The sequence below is a fragment of the Lepidochelys kempii genome, chromosome 1 (genome assembly GCF_965140265.1).
Source record: "Lepidochelys kempii isolate rLepKem1 chromosome 1, rLepKem1.hap2, whole genome shotgun sequence".
Classification (NCBI taxonomy): domain Eukaryota; kingdom Metazoa; phylum Chordata; order Testudines; family Cheloniidae; genus Lepidochelys; species Lepidochelys kempii.
This window is the reverse complement of record NC_133256.1, coordinates 32,021,008-32,043,415: the sequence shown is the minus strand read 5'-3', so window position 1 is coordinate 32,043,415 and position 22,408 is coordinate 32,021,008. Positions and strand designations below refer to the sequence as shown.

Genomic DNA, 22,408 nt, shown 5'->3' with positions numbered 1-22,408 from the left:
GTACTTCTGGTTCCCAATGAGGCGTGTGGTTGATTGCTTGGTCAGTTCGAAACTCTGGTGTTGTAACTCGAAGATTCTACTGTATAAGGGAGGAATGTTGGGGTTACAGAGAGTCCCTGAAATAGAGGGGGATGGCAGGTTGAGATACAGGGAGGTTGTGGCGGGGATGGAAGAATGCAAGGAGCCAGGTGTGTGCTGTGAGCTTAGCCTACAGAAGCAACAAAGTGCACAACCCTCTAGTTATGCATGAAGATTTAACACACATGAAGGTTTCCACTTTCTATATATACGCTATCACACTCAATTTCATCGATACACTCATAGAAATAGCCATTGGAAATTACTCGGAGAGCCTTTCCACATAAAATTGGAACAACTGACTGATTCTCTGTGTATGAAAGTTTTTGTTTCTGGTCTATCCAAGTTAGCTTGTGTCAGAGATTTGAAACTGCATGTGGTATAGACTACAAGTGTTTTCAGGAGATGGGAATAAATCATCGTGACAGACACCATCTTAGATCCCCACAGGAAACATTCTTTCGTTCAGGCTAGGCCAGCTTGATGCAGCAGATCCACTTCAGCAGAGCAGACCACAAACAGTCATGTTTCAAGATATATCTACAGATGACACTAGCAAAGGGAAACAGCAGAGTGACTGATAAAATAGCTGGTAGATCAGATAATGAATACACTTTTAATAGAATTAAAAGTAGGTCATTCAAAAAGCAGATGATTGAACTTGCATATAAAATGTCATCACTAGAACTTATAAATTGTGGTTATTACATTAGCAGAGATACAACTATTGCAATAAATTAACTTTTAACAGAATTAAAATCCATTCTTTGGACTGTCAGGGAAACTGAAGCTTGACCCTGCTGGCGTCTCTCAGACAAACTCCCCACCCCCTTACACTCTGAGTAAGAACTTCAGGATTGGGTCCTTTCTAGGGGAAAAAAATTTAACTCTGCTCCTATGCTGCTGTTCACGTAACCAGTCTGGGAAATTTCACTGTTGTTGTAAATAAGTATTCTACCCACTACATCAGTCCCATCATAATATCAAAGTGCCTTGCTACACGGCACTTTGAATGGGTACCTTAGGTTTAAAATACAGTTGGAACTAGTTCACCTCACTGATTTGCAAGCCTGATCATTCTGAGATCTTTACTTGGAAGTAAGAATGGAGATTTCATTATTACTAAGCCTGTATTGTATTTCTGAAGTGGATTACAGGACATTGATGTATATTTTATGGTGTATTGTCACATATAATCAGAACTAAACTATCCTTGTCAGAGTAATAAACGGTATGTTTTGCCATGCAGGATCACTGATCTCCTCAATTGTCCTTGTTTTCTTGCTAAGTCACAAAAATCAGTAACCACCAGAAGTCTCCTAATCACTTGTGCAAATTTAGCATTTTCTATTGTGTGCATGTTTGTTTTCTCTTAACAGTTGTATGTAGCCCATGTGCTAGCACTAGGCTGACCCTGCTGCAGAGAGGAGGCTCAGAAAAGTTAAAACGAATCAATGAAAGCTGTGAAGTTAAAGTGAATTAAACTCTTGTGTGGGTGCTCTGATTCAGAAATGGTTTTAGCTCGCTATAGCTTAATCCTCTTTAGGATTTAATTTATGCTCATTAACTTCACAGCTCTAGTTGATTTGTCTTAGCTTTCCTGAGTAGTTGGTTTCTTAACTTTGACGGAATTAGTCATTGAACAGAACTGGTTAAATAAACTGAAATGAAGAAAATATTCTCTCTGCACTTGTAGACGGGGCTAATGCAGTCAAAAGCTGGTTTAGCACATCAACAGATCCTGGTTTCAGGTGCTTAGCCAGTGACTTCCACCAATTCAGTGGTCTGACTTCCTTTAAAACTTGGCAGCAAAAGTGTACAGTATATTCCCAATTATCTGAGTCGCATGGGGAACATGGGTTTCATTTGACTAACTGGGAGTTTAGATAATTGAGAGAGCAGGAGCCATGCTGCCGCCAGGGACTCATTGTCCTGCTCCTCCTCGCAATCCTGGATAGGGGTCTCTGCTCTATTATCCGAACACCCATGTTATCTGTATCCCTTCCTTGTCCCCCAGCATGAGAGACATGCTATAGAGACATGCTATATGTCTCTCATGCTGGGGGACCAGGAAGGGGTTCAGATAATGCAGAGGTTTGGATAATAGGGTTCTGGATAAACAGAAGTGTACTGTGCTGCTTAATATTCTTTTTTATTTAATTAAATAATTTGAATAGATTGTAATAAATGTAACCCTTAACATAAGTTGTTAACTTGAAGATAATTTTAAATAAATATTTTTTTAAATAAACCTATATTTAATTTAAATTTAAAAAATCCAAATTAAATAACATTCTTCGCTTGCTTGTTTTTTTTGTGTTTGTTTCTAGAGCATTGATTTTTATCCACCCTAATGGGTGGTATATGTGCAGCACCACTCCACACAGCATTTTGACTCAGAGGCACACTCCAAAATCAGTTCCTCCCCTTTTCCTTGCTGCTGTAACTTGTTACTGGCCAACAAGGAGGTTGTGTAGCCAAGGCTTTGCCCTTTTCCTTGCTCTTCCCAACCACTTCCTTCCCAGCTACTCTAGTTACAGCGGCTCTCCCAGGTCCCCGTTCCAGGCAGGCCACATAGGGTGGTGTTGGTGATTCTCACTCCCACGCATGGGCGTGTAACCCATGTCAGAACATAGTACCAAGGTGGCACAGGTTAATCACTCAGAAGTCAAGAAACTCCACAAGTGAGCATGCATGCTCACCCATTCCTCGGGCCCCCAGTACAGGGCCTGTGATAGTGAGGGGTGGCTTCACTAGTGTCAGTGGAATTGCACAAGTGTAAAATCATTGTAGCCAAAAGAAGAATCAGGCCCTGTATGTTTAATTATTAATGATCACACACTATTTCTCAAATGCAGTAGGCTAGACAGTACAGTACAGTAATTAATATCACTTTTCTGAGTATTAGATACCCGTGTCGCATTTCTGTAGCATTGTTTATTGCTCTATATGTGCCAAACAGGATGCCTGGAAGTCAGTCTTATAAAAATTACACAGCAAACTGTGTGTGCATGTGTGCTTGCTTATGTGTAATTTGCTTAATCTGTTTTTAAACCTTAACACACTAATTGCCTGTGTGCAGCTGTTACGGAATCACTTAGAAGAGAGAGGTTTAGAGCAGAGATTCCAAACCTTAGGAACATCAGGACCGTTTAAGGGGGATATGCTTGGTTCTTTGTCCTGCTCCTGCCACCTCTAGCCCTCCCTCCCCCCAGGCAGCTCTTTACAGTATTCTCTCTCACTGCAATCATTATGGAAGGAGGTGGAGGGCAGTGGTTATGTAGCACCAGCAACATGAGAGAAGAGAGAAAGAACATGTGGTAGCCATAGCTTCAGAGATCCTTAAATGAGGAGAGGGACACAGCTCAAAACTGGTGGCGGGAAAGAGAGGGAAGGAACAGCCCCAAACATAGGTGGGGAGTAACAGCCCCATTAAGACATAAGGACTGGAGAGGGGACACACCAAAATGGGAGCTGGAGGGACCACGGGAAAGAGCATGTAGAGAGCGGGAGACCTGAAAAGACAGAAGGGATAAACAGAGAGAGTTGGGAGAGAGGAAGTGAAAAACTGAAAGAATAGGACTGTCTTTTTGTTCTGTGTTTGTATAGCGCCTAGCACAGTGGGCTCCTAGATGCTACAGTAATACAAACAATAAATAAATTTTAAAAATGGGACTAAGAAAGTAAGGAGAAAATGGAGACGTAAGGCCAAATCTGCATCAGAAAAGGTTTGCGCCGCTACCACAGCAAACCTTTCCAATGTAGACGAAGCTTCTGATGGCCAAAAAGTGATAAACTACTGTATACCAGTTCTCTGAGCAAAATAAACCCTACTTGCAAAAATACTTTTATGCCAGTATCACTGTTTACACTAGGGCTTTTGCCAATATAGAAGTTTCATTAGAAATTGCACCCCTAACTGACATTACTATCTTGACTGTAGACTTTGCCTAAATCAAATGCAGGAGAGGAGAGAATGTGATGGGGGCCATGAGAGAAAATAAAACCAAAATATTCAGAACCAAAACTAGAAAAAAAAACAAAACAGGGAAAAATCCAAAATGCAAAAATGTAAACCCAGGCAGTCAGAACGTGGCCACATGCAGCAGCTGTGACAGAGCATGAAGTGAAGGGGGAAAGGGAGAAAAAAGAGGCAATTAGTGAAAAGGCAGGTGAGCAGGACTCCAACCCATGAAGGACAGGGATCACTGGACTTAAGGAAAGTGGCCCTGATCCTGCTGGAAGGGAAATCAATGGCAAAATTGCAATAGGACAAGAGCCACCCTTTGTGTGACTGTGCTTTCTGCCCTGACCCCAGTCGTGGCCTGCAGTTGGATGTCATGAAGAAAAGATGTGCATGCCCTTGGGACTTGCTCATTCAATTGCAGTACATTATGGTTGCGCAAAAGTGGCTTGTTCTTAATGCTAGAAGAGTTCATTCTTTCACTATTTTCTTTTTTCTTTGAAGGGACTACAAATACATCCATTCCAACCACAATCGCACAATCCACTTCAAATACTTCAGCATGTGGTAAGTGTCTGATAACCCTTTTCCTGCTGGTACTATATAGGCAAGCACCAAAAATGCCCAAACAGAAAATTAGACAACACTCCATAGACCGCGATTGAAACCGTGCATTTTATGGGGGTATTAACATTTTTGCAATGGGATGGCACAACTAAGAGACCTCCCAAGATAGATTTTTATTTTATTGGTAAAATTAAAGGTGACACCATTCTAGGTAACTTGCTGGCCACAAGCCATGAGCTCCCCAATGCCATAGGAAGAGAAGAATCAAGAAAACAAAATCTAAAGCTCCTTGATTAATTTTCTTCTTGGTCGTTCTGAACTTTAGCAAACACACTCCATTTTAGTGCAGTAGAACAGTGAATAGGCTGTCTTGCAAGCAGTGGATATTTGTTTGAATTTTCCTACTCTGTAGTAGCCTGTGAATGTAACCAACAGGTGGGAATCCACGTGTCATGGGGCAGGGAAAGAGAGAGAAATTTCTGTTAGGATGAGGCTCCAGGGTAGATGCGCCATGGAAACGTGCGCTGTCTCCATGGAGCCTATATCACAAAACACTGCAGTTCAAACAAGATATTGGCAGTAGGAGCGAGCAACTCTGTTAAAGATATACCACCAGCTTCCGTATCCCATTCCTTGGGGAAAGAGCCTTCATACTTGGAGGCCCCCAAATCCTTATTTATAATACAAGTTATTCAGACTTTAATGCTTTATCATTAGAGGGAGCAAGAGGCTTCATATTGCCAGGTGTATTATGGTCAAATAAGTCAATGTGTATAATTAATGGGTGGGAGCTGTAGACATAGAACCTTATACAGACTAACACGGCTACTACTCTGAAACTTGTAAAACTATGCTTCCCTACCCTAGACCCCTGCCCCATCCTTAGCAGAGCTGAAGGTATGAATTTTCTATGCAATTTTTAATCTGCTACTAAAACAAATTATCCATCTCATTTGATCTGCAACATTCCAGCCTTGGGTTATTGAAACGTGACATTATTAAAAGAGAACAAATCATGGCAAGAGAACTGAGAAACTCAAAAGTCGTTTCTTGTGGGAGCTTGGCACAGACATGTTTCACCATGTCAGTAAAAGGTTGGTTGAAAGCTAGCACATCATACCACTTTCCACTGTGTGTTGAAGAAGCATTAGAAAATAATCTGTTGTCATGGCCCTCTGAAATTTTACACTTGAAAGAGGGAAGAGAAGGAAGTCTAGTTTCTTCTACTCTGTCTATTTTTGTCACTTATTATTTGCTTTAATATCACAAGTAGATTACTACTTATTTATTATTTGGATTGTGGTAGCAGGTAGGGGCCTCAGTCATGGACCAGGACCCCTTTGCAAGCTAGGTGCTGTACCAACATGGAAGAAAAAAACAGTCTCTGCCTCAAGGAGCTCTGTAAATCAAGGAGTTGTTATATCTTTGTTAAGAGCTACTTCTAAATCAGTTAATAAGTTCCAAGTACTCCTATTTCTGTGGATCTTGGTGATTACCAAGTAGCCCTGAGACCTGCAGCAATCAGGGAGGTGAGCAGTGGGCTGTGAACATTCTCACTTGGCTCATTACTAGAAATTCCTGTTGGGTCTTGAATATTGTCCTGAAGAATGTGGTGATTCATACAGATAAAACTCCATCTGCACTCTCCATAGCTGTTAGCATTTTGACTTAGGGATTCAGTAGTGGGTACAAAAAAAGGGAGAACAGAACATAATTTTACCAAAGCCTGGTAGCCTTGGGTAGTGGTGGAAATGGTGCATGTTCTAATTTCATTGTTTGCAGAATCCCTACTCAGGCATGCAAGCATAGGCATGAATGAAAGAGGAAACAGAGAGATTAGTATCTTACAGGTATCCTGTCTGCAACAGCTTGACATCACATATGAAACCATTGTCAAATGTGGATTGTGTTCACACTCTAGATGGTTCTTAAATCCAGGTTTCCTGTAGAGGTACTAGCTTTATTATTATTTGTATTGTGGTAGCAAGTAAAGTAAAGGCCAAAGTCCTATTGTGCTAGGCACTGTACAAACCTAACAAAAAGACCATTTCTGCTCAAACAGTTTACAATCTAGGTAAGCTTTAAGAGCATGTCTCCACTTACCAGAGGATCGATGCATGACTGGGGGTCGATTTATCTGGTCTAGTGAAGACGCACTAAATCAATTGCTGATCACTCTCCCGTCAACTCTGGTACTTCACCGGAATGAGAAACATAAGGTAAATCGTCAGGAGAGTTTCTCCCATCAACCCAGCACAGTGTAGATGCCGCAAAAGGTTGACCTAATCTACATCAACTCCAGCTATGTTATTCACGTAGCTGGAGTTGCGTAACTTAGGTCAGCTGAGCCCTGTAGTGTAGACCTGCCCTAACACACACACACACACCCTGTTTGAAACAGATTTGTAGATTTTAAGGACAGAAGGGACCACTGTCATCCTCTGGTCTGACCTCCTGCATAACAGAACTTCCCTGAATTAATTAGTGATTCAACTCCAAATCTTGTCATTTAGTTTTTCGTTAGAATAAGTTTTTTACAGTGTTGAAAAATTTTTCTACTTGCTAGCAGTGAATAGAAGAATCCTGTTTCCTTGAGAGAAAATAGGACTAGTTTTATTTTAAGAGGCAATCACAGTGATAGTTATTAAACATGTCATACTGTGGTGCTTAAAATTATGGATGCATCTGGATGTATCACTAGATCTTTACACACTTGTGGTGAGTCGGAATATGCACTAAAAATTAGTATTCAGACTTGATACCTTCTTTATTCACCCTAAATATTTGACTGAAAGTGTCCAATATATCTTTAAATGCAGGTAACATGCTGTCATGCTTATGAATTGTGATTCATCTTTTAAAAATAAAACAAAATCATATGACATTTAATTGCATTATTAGTTGTTTTCCCTTTTTAAGTAATAAATATGAAATAATGCAATCTAGGTATGTTTATCATTATGCATATCAGAGTACAGCTGGACTTTTAGGGGAAAATGAACAGGCAAAGTAGAAAGATAAAAGGACAGATGTTTTTCTTCTGTTGCTCTCTGATGTTCTTTCATCTTGGATTGGTTGGTAAAATACTACGGGTAAGATTTTTTTTTTTCCAAAACACAAAAGAAGAGTTGGGTACCCAGCTCAGATTGACTTTCACTAATTCCCTTTTGTGCCTCTGAAAAGCTCACCGTTCACGTCTGGAAATGATTGAAACTAAATAAACTGTAAGAGGCTGGCGTATAAAAATATACCTCTTTTCTGCAAAGAAAAGGCTTACTGTGTCACTGAGCACTATCGTCTTGGTACAATGAGAAAAAACGTTCAGAATGGGACCGAGAGTGCAAACGTGCCAAGGGACTTTATCAAAATCCCTTTGAATAAGAGCACAGATACTTTTGGGGGGTGACTCAAGGTTTGTGTATTGTGGTTCAGTGTGTCTGCTCATGGCCTAGGAACCACATCTGTGTAATCCTATCTATCTATCTATATATATATAGGCCATGAGCAGACACACTGAACCACATATATATATTACTACACATTATTCAATTTGGCATGTTTGGAAGTGATGGACTTTTAAAAAATAAAAGCCTATGACTCCTGTTTTGTTTTATCTTTTGGAGTAGGAGAGCAGTTAGCACTGCTGTATGATAGAACTCTATATGTCTGAAGATCTTCCTAGGAGGATGTCTGAAACCTTCCTGTAACAAGGAGCCAGTTAGGAGACACTGCTCCAGTTCAGCCCCAGAATTCAGTAAAGAACATGTCGTTCATTTGAAAAGAAGCTACATGGCTCCTTCAAAGAAAGACAGTCTGCATTGCCAGCCAGCATCGTCTTTGCTCTCCCCGTGGTTGGGGTTCAAGAGTACAGCCTGCACATCGTATAGGAGACATAGCCAGAGTGGAGTTGTTGGGGTGGCACGTGTTGGGGAGAGGTTTATTTGTGGGTATTGAAGAAAAATCAGCATCTGTGGGGTGATCCAAAGCCCATTGGAATCAGTGGGAGTTCTTCTGTTGATTCAGTGAGCTTTGGATCAGGACATTAGGACACACCAACAGCTCCAATTTCTGTTAATGGGACTTGCACAAAGACATCAAGTGTAAATTATAAACCAGTGTTTCACCATGTATTAATTATGTGGCAGAAGGAGCTGCAGCCAGGCACTCTGCCATCTGCAAGTCAAAACAAGATGTAAGCAATAGGTAACTGAGGTTTTGTAATGCATTTTAATGCCAAAAAAACCTTGATTTTTACGTCTAAGCATACTTGGATTTATTGGTATTTTTTTCTTCCTTTTAGATAAAAATGTCACTCTCACAACTATTTCAGGTGAGTTAAATTTCTAAATTGTGTGATAACCCTTTTTAATTACGCTTTAAGCTTTTAATGGTGCAGTCAAGTTCTTAATCATTACTAATTTTGCTGTTAAAAAAAATCCTACAGTTGATCTGGTTGGAGTTCATATATTATGCCCTTTAAATTACGTATAAATAGTGCTATGATTTTCTATTTTTGTTTATATAATATTTGATTGGTTGAACCACTTACTGTTTTGGATTAATCTGTGAAATACAGTTTATTGCATATGACCCTGATTCCATGACAGGATTCATTATCTTAGAGGTGAAAGAGCATATGGTATTGCTAGAATGGCTGCAAGTTGAGCACGCTATTGTCTAGATTGGTCTCTAGCTTCTATACGTACCTCCTTCAGTTGCTCATGATTTTCTCAAACAAATTTCTTGTGTGTGAGTGGGGGAACACTGAATAGAAACAGCTGAGTTATTTTTGAGGTTTTTAATGGGGAAAAAACCTTACGTGCTTCTCCCTATGTGTTCTGATGAAACATTTTGTACAGTGATTACTCAAACGACTGGAGCTACAAAGTTCAGGGTTGCTCTCTTTTGTATCTTTGGAGCTCACTGAAACCAAGGAATAAGCCAAGTTTCAAGAAAGCAGTTGAATAATTTTAAAAATTAACATTAGAGATTTCTTGCATTTTATAATTTAGCTGCATGTGCTCGAATTTGCTTTGTGTTAATCTGCATATAGAATTCTAGTTTATATACTATAGAGTATTATTTAACAGATATGTAAAGAGAGACCATATTTTAAGGAGTATGGGCATATGCATAAGAGAACAGAGTTACAGTTAGGTTTCAACTTTACCATTTCATGAAATTTGGTGTTTGATTTATCAACCTGAGCATTGTAGCGGTGACCCAAGATGGTTGTATGGAATATATGTTAATTTTGTCTTTTTCATGACTGAATAACTGCCATAATTAATATATCCATTTCTGTTTCCTCTGTGGTGAAAAGTACAGTGAACATCGTATAGAAAAGTACAGTGAACATTAGTATAAGAAATCCATCCTTTATATTGTTGTATTTTTTATTCCAAATGACTTCAGAACACTTTTAAAACACAAGAATCACTTCACCCACCACTGAAATTCAGACACCTATGGGGTGAGACATCACCGTTATCTATTGTTGCATAGGAACACTAGGTCATGAGCTGAAGAATATTGTAGCCAGTTATACCTTTTCGGGGAATTTAGGCAAAATTTAGGTAGCTGCATTGAAGACTATTGCCCCATGTCGCTCCTCAGTGACCACAGTTGGACACATCTCATTTACAAGGCAGCATCTTCAGAAGCACTGCGTCCCCATCACTGGGTTAGGGCATTGGGTCTGTACTGATTCAGAGGGAAGGGTTACCTTGCTTATAGCCATACTGAATTTGTTGCAGGCTATTATGCGTAAGCACTATTGGCTCATGCCTAGGAACTCCAGCTTCAGTGGCATCTGTGCACTCTAGACTGATGATATGAAGGCAGGTGTAGTTGTTATCAGGGGATAATTTGCTCTGCAGACCATCTATTACTGGTAATGATGGGCTCTTGTTTGACTCTGGATTTTGACTCGAGATCTACATTAAATTGAGGCTCTGTGACAGATTGCCTGTATAGCCCCAGGCAAGTCAATTTCCAACCAGTGCCTTGGTTTCACATCTGTAAAATTGGGACAGTGCAACTTCTGTACCATACATGTTATGAGAATAAATTCACAGTATCATTCAGATACTATGGCGATGGAAGCCATGTAAGCACCTGGAGGCAGTGTTATGTAGTGGAGAGAGCACTGGACTAGGATTCTGGAGACCTGGGATCTGTTCCTGGCTCTGCCACTGGCCTGCTGGGTGATCTTGAGAAAATCACTTCCCCGTCCCGTGCCTCAGTTTCCCCATCTGAAAAATGGGGATAATGATATTGCCTTCATTTGTAAAGTGCTTTGGGATTTGATGATGAAAAGTGCTATATAAGAGCTGGGTAAGAACCGAGCTCAACTGTCAGAGCCCAGGGTGTAATGTGGTGAGGAGAAAGGGCATGTCCAGGACATGGGTGACAATCCAGTGAATGCACGTTTGTGTGGTCACCAGTTGTTTTAATCATGCTACCACCCAGTAACTGTGGCTCTGTCAAGTGTGTTTAAGACCTTCTCTTCAAAGACAATGCCAGCAAAGCCAGCTCCAGCAAAGCCAGCTCCAGCAAAGCCAGTTGGTGACCAAAAAGTCTTGAGGGTCCCAAAGGTATCTATCTCTAGCATACACTGGCAACAGTGGTCCTGGCCAGTCCACCTACCAGCAGTATGAGCCTCATCCCAGTTTACTCCACTGTACTGATTATAAGGAACAAAACTCAGCAACCTTTCTGGTAGCTCAGCACTACATTTTGTCAATGCTTGTACCCTCCCCTGCAAGTTCAAGCCCTAAGTGAAATCTTAAATACTACCGATGGTAAGGGCTGTTTTGATATTTACAGATGATTATGCCATTTGTAGGGTTTGCATATCATTTTTAAAATGTGTTCTGTATTTTACTTAATGTGTTTTACACATGCTTCAGAGAGGAGCTGAATTTCCTAATTGCTACAAGGTAAGCACATGAATGGAACAGCGCCAGATATTTAATCTGAATGAATGTTGCCTTTGAACTGCACATGAGGGATATTATGTGCCATCTCGTAATATCAAAGGAGAGTGATAAATAAGATGCATTATGGGGATGGTGTAGTGTTCTCTACCATATATTTTCTAACGTTTTGACAAGTCCAGTTTTAACTTTCTCAAGGAGTAAGGTTTCTACCACTTCCCTTTTAAAGTTTATTTCACAGTCTGGTAGATCTGTACTGCAGCCTCTCGTTTCTTTTTCTTGTTCTCAGCTGCATTTGAAGCAGTGCTACTCAATCTTTGGGAGAACTTCATTCCTAAAATCAAAATGTGGCTTCTCAAGTTTTAAATAAAACTTCTCTGTAAGAACGACATTCTGTAAGAGGCTATATGGTGCTGAACAAGGAATGGAAACTGGGTGCCAGTTCATGTGTGTAACTAAAATGAAACCAGTTTATTTTTCTTCATTAACTTTATTGTTAGTCAATTCAAGAAAATATTAGTATTACTGTAAAATTGAATAATCTAAAATATTAATCCAGATAAGTATAAATATTTCATTTTATCTGGATGAACCTTAGATGCTATATGGTTATATAAATAATGCAAAAGTAGCCAGCTATGAATAGAACTTTGCATATAGTAATTTGGGAAGAAAAGTGGAAAACTCTTTTGACCAATATTATCTGTTTGGGAAAATGTTAGTTATATAATGTTTTAGTGTTTTACATTAGTGCTTTATTTTAGGAATGACCTTTTCTCAAGATTTTACTGCTCTTCTACTTCAGTATTCAGGATTTCATTATATCAGATATAGCATATTACTCTCCTCTATTTTTATATGTTTCCCTATGGTATTTTTATTCTGAACACGTCACTGTCACTTTCTTAAGAGTGAGAGTGTTTGTTTGGTAAAAGTGAAATTAAAGTTAGAGAGATCACGTGTCAGTCAGAACTTGTGAAACAGTGTTCTATTCTTTGTTTGAAGTTCCACAAGACCATCCGTTTCTGAGGAGACAGTATAAATAGCTGTTCTTTATGCAGTATTACTTTAGTTTAATTTTCACCGTAACAGGGAAGACCATAAGGAATCCTGGGTCTAATATATGTCCAATAGCTATTCTTTTGTGCTGTAGTTTCGGAAGTGATACAAAAAACAAGTCTTGTGGATAGGGGGAAGAGGCAGATATGGTATCTCTTGACTTTAGTAAGACTTTTGATACTGTCTCACATGACCTTCTCATAAACAAACCAGGAAGATGCAACCTAGATGGAGCTACTATAAGGTGGGTGCATAACTGGTTGGAAAACCATTCCCAGAGAGTAGTTATCAGTGGTTCACAGTCAAGCTGGAAGGGCATATGAAATGGGGTTCTGCGGGGATCAGTTCTGGGTTTGATTCGGTTCACTATCTTCATGAATGTTTTAGATAATGGCATACACTATCTATAAACTATAGATAACTATAAACTATGAATGTTTTAGCATAATGGCAAGAGAGTACACTTATAAAGTTTGCAGATGATACCAAGCTGGGAGGGATTGCAAGTGCTTTGGAGGATAGGATCAACATTCAAAATGATCTGGACAAACTGGAGAAGTGGTCTGAAGTAAATAGGATGAAATTCAATAAGGACAAATGCAAAGTACTCCGCTTAGGAAGGGACAATCAGTTGCACACATACAAAATGGGAAATGACTGCCTAGGAAGGAGTACTGCGGAAAGGGATCTGGGGGTCATTGTGGCTCACAAGCTAAATATTAGTCAACAGTGTATCACTTTTGCAAAAAAGCAAAGATCATTCTGGGATGTATTAGCAGGAGTGTTGTAAGCAAGACACAAGAAGTAATTATTCTGCTCTACTCTGTGCTGATTAGGCCTCAACTGGAGTACTGTGTCCAGTTCTGGGTGCCACATTTTGGGAAAGATGTAGACAAATTGGAGAGAGTCCAGAGAAGAGCAACAAAAATGATTAAAGGTCTCGAAAACATGATGTATGAGGGAAGATGATAACAGTTATCAAGTAAATAAAAAGTTGTTGCAAGGAGGAGGGAGAAAATTGTTCTCTTTAACCTCTGAGGAGAGGACAAAAAGCAATCGTCTTAAATTACAGCCAGGGCGGTTTAGGTTGGACATTAGGAAAAAGTTTCTGACTGTCAGGATAGTTAAGCACTGGAATAAATTGCCTAGGGAGGTTGTGGAATCTCCATCATTGAAGATTTTAAAGAGTAGATCAGAAAAAAACCTGTCAGGGATGATCTAGATCAGTGGTTCTCAACCCGTGGCCCACTTACGGCCCAATCAGCACACAACTGCAGTCAATGTGATGTCATCAGAGCTGAAAAGAGGTAGGGCATGAGGGGCACCTGCCCCATGTGCAGAGCTAGCGGAGAGGGTGTAAAAATGGGGTGATGCAGTATCAGGCCCAGTGGCATCAGCCCCCCCATCCTGGCAGGATTGGGCACAGCAGCATTAGCAGGAGGCCAGGGTATTCAGCTCCCCCACACGCTGCAGGATCACGGGTTCAGTGACACCGGCTGGAGTAGGCTCCCCAGCCCTAGGACAGCAGCAGTTGGCAGGCTCCATGGCTGAGCTACCTGCTGCCGAGGTAGGAGACCAGTGGTCGCGGGGGTGTAGGGAGTAGAGTGCAGGAAGCAGGGAGGAGGATGCAGGGGGCTAGGATCACGGGGGGGGGGGGTGCAGCTGGGTCCTTGGGGCAGACTCTAGGTGTAGGACTGGTGGACTGGCAACAGTCCCTGGATGTGGGGGTTGAGAGCTGAGGGGCAGTCTTTGGGGAGGCTTGGGGGGAGTTCCTGGGAGGGAGACGTGATGCTGGAGGGAGCAGTCCCTATGAGGAAGGGCGTTTTGCCCTGGACAGGGCACCCTGGCTCTGCAGGAAAGGCATGTGTGCCAGCCCAGTGTTGGTAGGGTCTGGATGCTGGGGTTGGGTGATGGGTGAGGGCAGCCCCTGGGTGGAGGGGGGGCTGGGTATATGGAGGAGAGTCCCTGGCTGTAGGGTGCCCGACACCAGCCAGGATTCCCCATCTTTGCAAACAGGCTCTGCAACCGTGCTCTCTGGGCGCTCAGTGCAGCCCCGCTGCCAGAACCCCACGGAAGTGAGGGTGGTAATATACCATGGAATGCCATCCTTACAAATTAAAATTAATTAATTTTAACAGTTAATGTTTTGACTCATTTTGCTGATTTAAAATGCTCTTGGTCGACATTTGCCAGTGTAGAAATGAAAGCTATATATCAATTTGAATCGTATTGCTCTCATATAGCAAATATTAAACCTTTTTTTTTTTAATGGTAGCTGTACAGACAGTATATATATTGTGTGGCTGCGGCCCACATAACACAGAGAGCTTCATATGGGACCCACAATGGTAAATAGGTTGAGAACCATTGCTCTAGATAATACTTAGTCCTGCCATGAGTGAGGGGGACTGGACTAGATGACTTCTCAAGGTCCCTTCCAGTCCTATGATTCTAGGATTAATTAAGATTTGTCATGTTGAAAACTCTAAAAGATCTCAGTCCTGCAATCAGTCACGCAGAGCCCTGATTCAGGAAAGCACGTAAGCACCTGCGTAACTTCCGCAGGAAAGCATGTGCTGAAGGGCTTTCCTGATTGGGGTTACTTTCCTAAATTGAGGTCATAATTAGGAGTAGGGTTGGGCACAGAAATCTCTTGATATAAATAGGGTTTGACACACCACTTCAAGAGGAACTTATGAATTTAGGAATAATCACTGAAGCCCGTTGGAGTTTTGCCATAGACTTTAATTGGAACAATGTAAATATACTGGTATTTTATAGCAAAATTGTTTTTCAAGGCCAGATTCCTATCACATTTAGATCAGTGTAAATCCAAATTAATTCTGTTGAATTCAGCAGAGTCACTGAAATACACTTGTGAAATTGATCAGAATTTTTCCTATTTTTTTGGGTTGGGGGGGCCTTACAACCATAATATTCTTATTTACAATATTCTCACCTAATGGACATGAGCAGAATTGAATTCACAAGCGCTTTGGAATTCAGATGTTAAAGGGACACAGATGAAAGTGAACAATTGTTGCTAACAATTTGCAGAAGTCAAACCCACCTCTCTTCCTACTACCTCCAAACCACTGTTATGGCTCTGAGCTCAAGTTAAGAAAAAGAAAAAGCAGGATGAAGAAATGCATCATGTGTAATGAACTCCCAAATGTGGGCTCTAGCTAGGCACAAGACAGAGCAGATTACACAGCAGAGGACCCTGTCACCCACTTCTGGAGGTCAGCACTGGGGACTAGCAGTTTAGGAAGTGCATGTGGGTAGATGGCCTCTGAAACCCAATAACAATGTGCTGGAGCATAGGTGCCTGCGGGAGCAGAACAATACCCAAAGCGATTAACATGATCCCTCCTTTCTGAAGGGATAATCTGCCATTTTGTAAGGGAGCAAAAATAGCTATTTTTTGACATAGGGAATCTTTCAAAATAGTGTTAATCAAAAGCTGCAATTTCATTCACAATTAGCATAATCTTTTTAAATATAATTTTCCATGTGATATCATTATTGTACACTGTTTATAGGTTCTACCAAAACAATCACCACCCAGACAACCACCACCCAGACAACTACATCAACCACCGTCTCAAAACCCACAACAACCATACAATCAACAGCCAGTGTCACAGTGACCACTTCCAAGACTATGTCTCCTTCCAGCTCCGTAACAGGTATATACTATAGACTGCTGCCTGTTTCCCACAGTGTGCTAACTTGCATTCTTCTGTTATCTACATCGCTCTGCCATCTTGAAAGCTTGCTCTAAGTATCTCCAGTTACTTTAGCATTAGGAAAAGGCCATTTGACCCAATGTGCATTTGAAGTTTTTAAATGGCACAACCTGTTGGTGAATTCATATTCAGGAAATAAACATGCCAGACTTACAGTTAATTGTAGTTTTATCTGATTGGGCATTTTAGACATGTTTTTCCATTGTTTACGAACTGTAGCATTCAAAATTTCCTTAAAAGAATGAAGAATCTACTGAGTTATTGGTGTAAATCTTGAGTAACTCCACAGGAAGATTTACACAGGTATAATTGAGGTCAGATTCTGACCTGTCAACACTTAAATAAGAAGGAAGTTTTGTTAGGATGACTTAAGAACTTAGGACTCTGAGTCAGTTTTGAAAATGTTACCTGGGACTTTGAAATGGGCATCCCACTCCTTGAAGACATTTTGAAAATCCAATCCTCAAGCTAAAGTAAGGACAGTGTACTTAAAGGTTAATGTAAGATTTGACTGTTTTTTTTTTTTTGTTTTTTTTTGTTGAGGTATTAGGGGGTGGAATTATATCTCATATACTGTGTTAGTGGTGACTCAATATTTTGAGTTCAGAGGCACTTGTGTTTTACAAGAACAGTTAACTAATATGATGGCTTGATTGTTCATGCTGGATTAGATCGTTTATACTGACCTACCAGCAGGGTACTTTTTTAGCAGCTGTTTATCAGACCTTCATATGACCAAAATATATCCTTTCTCTACTGCTATGAAAATTGAAATTGAAATCAACAAAAACATTAGTACAAACATAGTAAGTAACAACTATGCATTGGAAAGGTGACACACATTAGATAACATAAGTCTCTCTTATCTCTAGCTTCTAATATTCTTTGTTGATACCAGCTAAGCCAGTCACACTTGTTGAGTTCAATTAGTTGATGACTTACAACCTCCAGATGCTGGAGAAGAATTTCCAAGAATTATCTCTGTGCCAATAACAGGGAAAAGCTGTAACGACAACATCATCTTACCATCTGACAACAGTTATACAGTTACCATTCTGTTAGTGTGCTGGCAGTGAAGCCAAGAAAGACTCTACTTGTTTGCTAAAAAGAAGGGCCATTCTCTCTCCTAAATGAGAGCCATGTTGGGTGAAAGCCTGTTATAGAAGATAGCAGGAACTCCGCAGGAGGCTAAAGAACTCAGTTTCTGTATTTCTGTCATTCCTTCAGTTCTGTTTTATCTAAAGGCAATAATTCAGTTTGGGAGAGGATTTCATCATAAGTGCCAAATCTAAATTTCCAGTTGAACTCAACTAATATTCTAAATAACCTGTTTTCGCCCAGTACAGCTCCTGTGCATAACAGTTCCACTTAGGAAGTATAGGCCCTAATGAGCTTATTTAATACCACATACCTGGATGGGTTATTGGTGGCAGGGGTTGAATTTGGGACTGCTAGATCTAAACACATGAGCCTCTACTCCCTGAGCTGAAAGACCTAGCTCTGTTAGCCAAGACTGTGACAGACTCATGAACCCTTATGTGTGGCCAGGCACCAGTAGAGGGGGACAGTGTGCCACACTGAGTGAGTTACACTTCATATGAGTACACGTTGTCAAATGTGAACATAAAGCTGTCAGTGTCAATGTTTCCTAGCAGGCAGCTGCTGACCCAAACCACTTTCACCATTGTCACATTGACACTTATAAGCAGATCAATGTGCTTCAAGTTAGGTGAAGTCTTTTAACATGGGAAGTGCCTGTTAACCTCAGCAAGTGCCATCACACATTTGGTTGACCACATCAGCTTAAATTGCATCTTTTGATTGGGATGTTCGATTGGTTAAACCACTCTGGGATTGGAATCTGCCTGGGCGAAGGTGTGGGGTGGGTTACCCAGGTGCATGATCTCTGGGACAGGAATCTGTCATAGGTGGATGGTGATTGTGCAGGTTTCTGTTGGGACGAATAGCTGTATCTACAGGTGGGAAACCCAGTTTTCCTAACCCACTGAGTTAGGAGTTAAGGCTGAGTCTTGATTCAGGTAGACTAGTAATTTTTAAGGAAAAGTGTATGGTAAGAATATATCATAGCTCAAGAATCTATGGAAATGAATATTCAATTATGATTGATCAGTTTGTGTTTGCTGTTCCAAAATTCCAGCCTTCCTGTAGATCTCTGGAAAGCACCAACCTTGAAGAGAGTTTGTCGTGCTTTCCACTCCATGCCCGGCAAGCTCCACTGACTGGGGCAGAAAGAGGTGTTGAGGTAGAGGGAGTTGCCTGCCAATTGGACTCTTGCCAGCCCCTGTGCAAGTGTATAAGGGAGCAGAGTGGCTCCTAGTGCCATCCTCCTCACTCACTGTGTGTGCTGAAGCTGGCCAGAATCTGGCACTTAAGAATGCGGCTCTGGGTTCCAGTGGAGTTGGTTGATATTTTACCAGCAGCACAGTATAAAGTCGTCACCTGAGGTCCTCAGATGATGTTATGATTGGGCAGAGGGTATATAAGAACCTAGACAGAGAGAACTGCAGTCACAGTACATTACAGCAAAAGTTACAAGCGTCATAAAAACTTTCTTTTTGTTTTCTTCTTAGCCACGCCAAAATCTGCAGCTGTGCTATCCAGAACCTCCAGATTTGATGTGGGCAGTTTTTTCGGTGGCATTGTGCTGACACTTGGAATGCTAGCCATTCTCTATGTTGGGTGTAAAACATATCACTCGAGAAGAGGTGTTCAGTACAGAACCATGTAAGTTTTTTGGAGGTGTGTTCCCCTGTTAATTTGTTGGTTTCTTGTTGGAAATGAAGAGAAGAAAATGCTCTACTTTCTTGTTCAATGCAGATTTTTTTTAAAAAGGCAGGCCAGTATCTCAGCCGCTTAGAGCCTTCATCAGTTTCACCTCAACTGATCCTCATTTATTCATGGGGCCTATTTTTTATTGGGGATTTTCTTGCTTAGATTTTAAGCTACTTGTTTGTACAGTGTCAAGCACAATCACCATTATGCTAGGCACTGCAATAATACAAATAAATAATCATTCTAATCTGTTCTATAAATTCCTTTCTTACTCCCCTGCCCTTTAGCTAATCTAAATTCATTCATTCTGGTTTTTTGTTGTCCTTATTTATGTCCCTGAAAGTTCTGACGGATTCTAATCTTGTTCCCGTTTCCTTCCCCATTTCCACTATAGGGTTAGGGTTGGGTTTTTTGGGGGTGGAGGGGTTACCCCTAAGATACTCCTTTTGAGAAGTTCCTCAGAAAGATATATTGATCATCTCTTGTTCTCTGCATTCTTCTTTTGTGTAGTGCTATTACGCTGTAATTGTGCTGCCTTTTAGAACCTCCAGCCCTCTTCCAGAATTTTGCATGTTAATATTTACTAGAATTCTTCACTGCTGAATATTTCTTCCATGAACTCTGATGCCTGAAGAATTCTCTCTCTCACCAACACCCTTTTCTCTCCCTCACACCCGCACACTCACCAGTCCTATCATTTCTTCGTCTTATGCGTATAGCTACTCTTCCTCTACTTTCCTCTCTATCCCTCCTGTACTTATTGCAACCTATCTGTGGTGACATTCCCACTAGCTGAATGTTCAATAAATAATCATTTGTCAACACTTTTATTTCTTCTTCCTAGTTTCTCATTCCTTTCCATCTGCGTATAGACGCTTTTGACGGTATTTTTTCTTATTCTTCGTTTTCTGTAGTAGAGTATTTCTACCTTCTGTGTTCTCCTGGATGTATTGGGTGCACATGCCAGATTCTTGGAATTAAATGACTATCCCTCTTTCCCCCTTACAGTCCCCCATAATTTACAGACTGGCTAACAAGCCAGTTTTGAATCCAGGGTTTGTTACCCCACCTGCTTAAGCAGAGACTGTCTAAATCAGTCACCTGTCCTCACAGAAAGCATTCCAATGATCTATAGCCAACGTTTACACACTTACGCCTAACTTTGGGCACTCGTGTTTGAAAATGTTGAAATGAACCTCAAATCCTCCCCTCTACAATATAGGCACATCCACTGGTTTGTCTCCTATCTTATTCTTGGCTCTCCAAGAGATCACATGTATTGAGTCTGCCTTCAGGTCTCTTCCCAAATCCCTGAAGTCAAATAACTTGGTCTTTTGTTTGTCTTACCTAACACTCCCTTCGCTTGTTCCTATATGGGTTAGAGTTAGTGGAAATGCCCCTATCATTTTCCAGGTTTCTCATCACATGCATTATCAGATCATACAATCATAGGCTTGGAAGGGACCTTGAGAGGTCATCTAGTCCAGTCCCCTGCACACATGGCAGGACTAAGTATTAGGATCCTTCATCCTGGTACCTGTTTCTTTATATGGGTCACATCTTAGAATCATAGAATCTCAGGGTTGGAAGGGACCTCAGAGGTCATCTAGTCCAACCCCCTGCTCAAAGCAGGGCCAATCCCCAATTTTTGCCCCATCCCTAAATGGCCCCCTCAAGGATTGAACTCACAACCCTGGGTTTAGCAGGCCAATGCTCAAACCACTGCTGAAAAGGTTTTCTCCTCCCCCCTCCCCCCCACAAACCCACTCTCCTGTTGGTAATAGCTTATCTAAAGTGATCACTCTCCTTACAATGTGTATGATAATCAAGGTGGGCCATTTCCAGCACAAACCCAGGGTTTAACAAGAACCTCTGGGGGGGGGGGGTAGGAAAAAACAAGGGGAAATAGGTTACCTTGCATAATGACTTAGCCACTCCCAGTCTCTATTCAAGCCTAAGTTATTTTGTATCCAATTTGCAAATGAATTCCAATTCAACATAAGCTATTACCAGCGGGAGAGTGGGGTGAGGGGAGAGAAAACCTTTTGTAGTGGTAAACACCCATTTTTTCATGCTTTGTGTGTATAAAAAGATCTTCTATACTTTCCACAGTATGCATCCGATGAAGTGAGCTGTAGCTCACGAAAGCTTATGCTCAAATAAATGGGTTAGTCTCTAAGGTGCCACAAGTACTCCTTTTCTTTTTGCGAATACAGACTAACACAGCTGTTACTCTGATAGTGTCAAGGGATTCTGGTACATCTCCCTCTTTTGAATTCTGTTTGCTGGTCACAGGATCCATTGAGTCACGGCTCCACCCCCTCCTTATCAGTGACTCTTCCAACACCCCACTGTTCAGCCAGCCTCCCCAACCATCTCCAAACAAAAAAGCACATGCAAGAATCATCAACTAGCTCTTATTTTCAGCTATTCCTTTCCCAGTATTGCCAATCCTAAGCATTCAAAAATCATGTTTCAGCCCCTTCTTCCCCCCCCAGCCCCAAGATCATAAGATTAGCTTTAAAATCATGATGTTAAAAAATGGGCATTCTTTTTATGTGCCTTTTGTTTTTTGAGTCTTTTGATTAGTGCATTTTAACCTTTTCTCCACAACAATGAGGACTAGAAACATCTTTGTTTTAAATGAAAGTTGAGATGCCTCATGAACTCACATGACTCCAGGGGGTGGGCTTTGAGAATAACATCATATCTTGTGGAAGTCATCATGAAATTGGGAGTTGGCAACACTGCTTTTCAAAGCACTGTAGCATTAGTTGCCCCTGTCCTTTCACAAGAATCGCTCGACGGAATACTCCTCTCTGATTTTACTCTCCTCTGTTTTTAAAAACGGTCTTGTCTTTATTTTTCTTGTTAGACCTGTGTGGACATTTAGGAAATAATGACCCCATTGTCAAAAAAGCTATTGATAAAAAGCAGGTAAAATGGGGTACTTGATCGATTGGAACATATGATATACCAATTAGTGAGTGAAATGCACCCTGGAAGTTAAGGGCTGGTTAATGAACCTATCAAATGAGTAAAATCTGTTTTGAAAGGGGTGTGAGTAACTGGAGAAGTATTAGACAAGTAGGAGAAAAAAAACAAGTGTTTCTCAGAAGTGGTGTCCTAGTAGTTGCCATTTGGCATCTTTAAGGCCAAATGCTAGGAAAATCTAGAAGAAATTGGAGAAAATATAAAGAACATATATCAAGGGCCTTATTTTCAGCGTAACTGAGCACCAGGAGATCCCTCCTGGACTT

General features: G+C 40.9%; 1 protein-coding gene across 1 annotated transcript in view; it reads left to right on the top strand.

The window, feature by feature from the left end:
• The window catches only part of TMEM123 (transmembrane protein 123), a 34,402-nt gene that overhangs the window by 5,443 nt on the left and 6,551 nt on the right, over positions 1–22,408 (top strand). The window contains exons 2-5 of the mRNA XM_073338213.1: positions 4,547–4,609; positions 8,910–8,939; positions 16,149–16,295; positions 18,947–19,100. Coding sequence (XP_073194314.1) covers positions 4,547–4,609; positions 8,910–8,939; positions 16,149–16,295; positions 18,947–19,100 — 394 coding nt within the window. The remainder of the gene's footprint in view (positions 1–4,546; positions 4,610–8,909; positions 8,940–16,148; positions 16,296–18,946; positions 19,101–22,408) is intronic.